Raw genomic sequence first — 1186 nt, 5'->3', positions numbered from 1 at the left:
ATGGATGGATGGATGGATGGATGGGTAAAACAACCGTTGGGTCTGATCGCCCCAAAGGAGAAACGGGAAAAGAGCGACTCGATCAGCAGGATCAAAATAAACTCGACTTCAGGAAGTGAAAGCAATAAGTTTCAAAACAGTCCAACCTTCTGCTTTCCGCTGTCTTGAGGCACCAACGGCCTCACAGACGACAACAGATTCAATTAAACTCTTATTTTCAAGAAGAAACATGGAGGTTTATGAGTTACTRAAGTTGAAAATGTGGAAGAAAGTTTGGAGAAAAAATATCTGAGTTTGAAAAACATTTTTGAGATTGAGCTCAGAAACTTTCTAGAGAAAAAAAAAAATCAAGGAAATTTCCAAATTTGAAAAGGCAAAAACATTTTCTAGAAAAAAACTCTGATATTTTGAGATTACTCTCAGAAATTTTAAAGAAAAAAACGTGGAATTTCAAGAGTTTAAAAAGTGAAATATTAGCTTGAAAAAACAACTCAGAAATTTTGAGACTGAYCCAGGAAGTTTTCCAGAAAAACAAAACAATTTTAGGAGTTTGAAAAGTTGAAAATTTGCTGGAAAACTATGAAATTTTCAAATTAATCTCAGAAATTTTCTAGAAAAAACGTGGAAATTTCAGAGTTGCAGAAAGGCAAAAACTTTGTCGTACTTTACGTTTTACATTGTAAATAAATGAACAGTCTCGATCTGCATCAAACCTGGATCATTTTTGACCGCTTAAAACCCGTCCAAAGGCCACAAATGGCCCCTGAGCCGCGCGTTGGACAACCCTGACCTGGACAAGCCTTTTCATGAGCGACTTTAATTTAATTTCTTACTCAACAGAACCAGAATAATTGGGAAACTCAGTAGATCACAAACGTAAACGCAGAGCAACCATCTGCTCTGCATGTGGAGCCTGATGCTCATCTGTGTCCCTCAGGGGAAAGAAACACAAAAAAGCACCGGCGAGACACACACCTGGTCACACACACACACACACACACACACACACACACACACACACACACACACACACACACACACACACAGGACCCGGATGGCTCTGCTGGTTGCCATGGCGCCAGTCAGCTGGAGGGAGAGAGTGTGGGCGTCGGTTAAGAGGTCTGGCTGGGACCCGAACCGAGCCGCCGAACCTGCAAACGCACAACAACAACAACAACAACAACAA

General features: G+C 40.9%; 1 protein-coding gene across 1 annotated transcript in view; it reads right to left on the bottom strand.

The window, feature by feature from the left end:
• commd7 (COMM domain containing 7) overlaps positions 1 to 1186 on the bottom strand; it is a 15806-nt gene that overhangs the window by 3942 nt on the left and 10678 nt on the right. The window contains exon 9 of the mRNA XM_008404317.2: positions 1051 to 1151. Coding sequence (XP_008402539.2) covers positions 1051 to 1151 — 101 coding nt within the window. The remainder of the gene's footprint in view (positions 1 to 1050; positions 1152 to 1186) is intronic.

Source organism: Poecilia reticulata, linkage group LG2, assembly GCF_000633615.1.
Source record: "Poecilia reticulata strain Guanapo linkage group LG2, Guppy_female_1.0+MT, whole genome shotgun sequence".
NCBI lineage: Eukaryota > Metazoa > Chordata > Actinopteri > Cyprinodontiformes > Poeciliidae > Poecilia > Poecilia reticulata.
The sequence above is the reverse complement of the archived record's forward strand: the minus strand, read 5'-3'. Positions and strand labels throughout refer to the sequence as shown.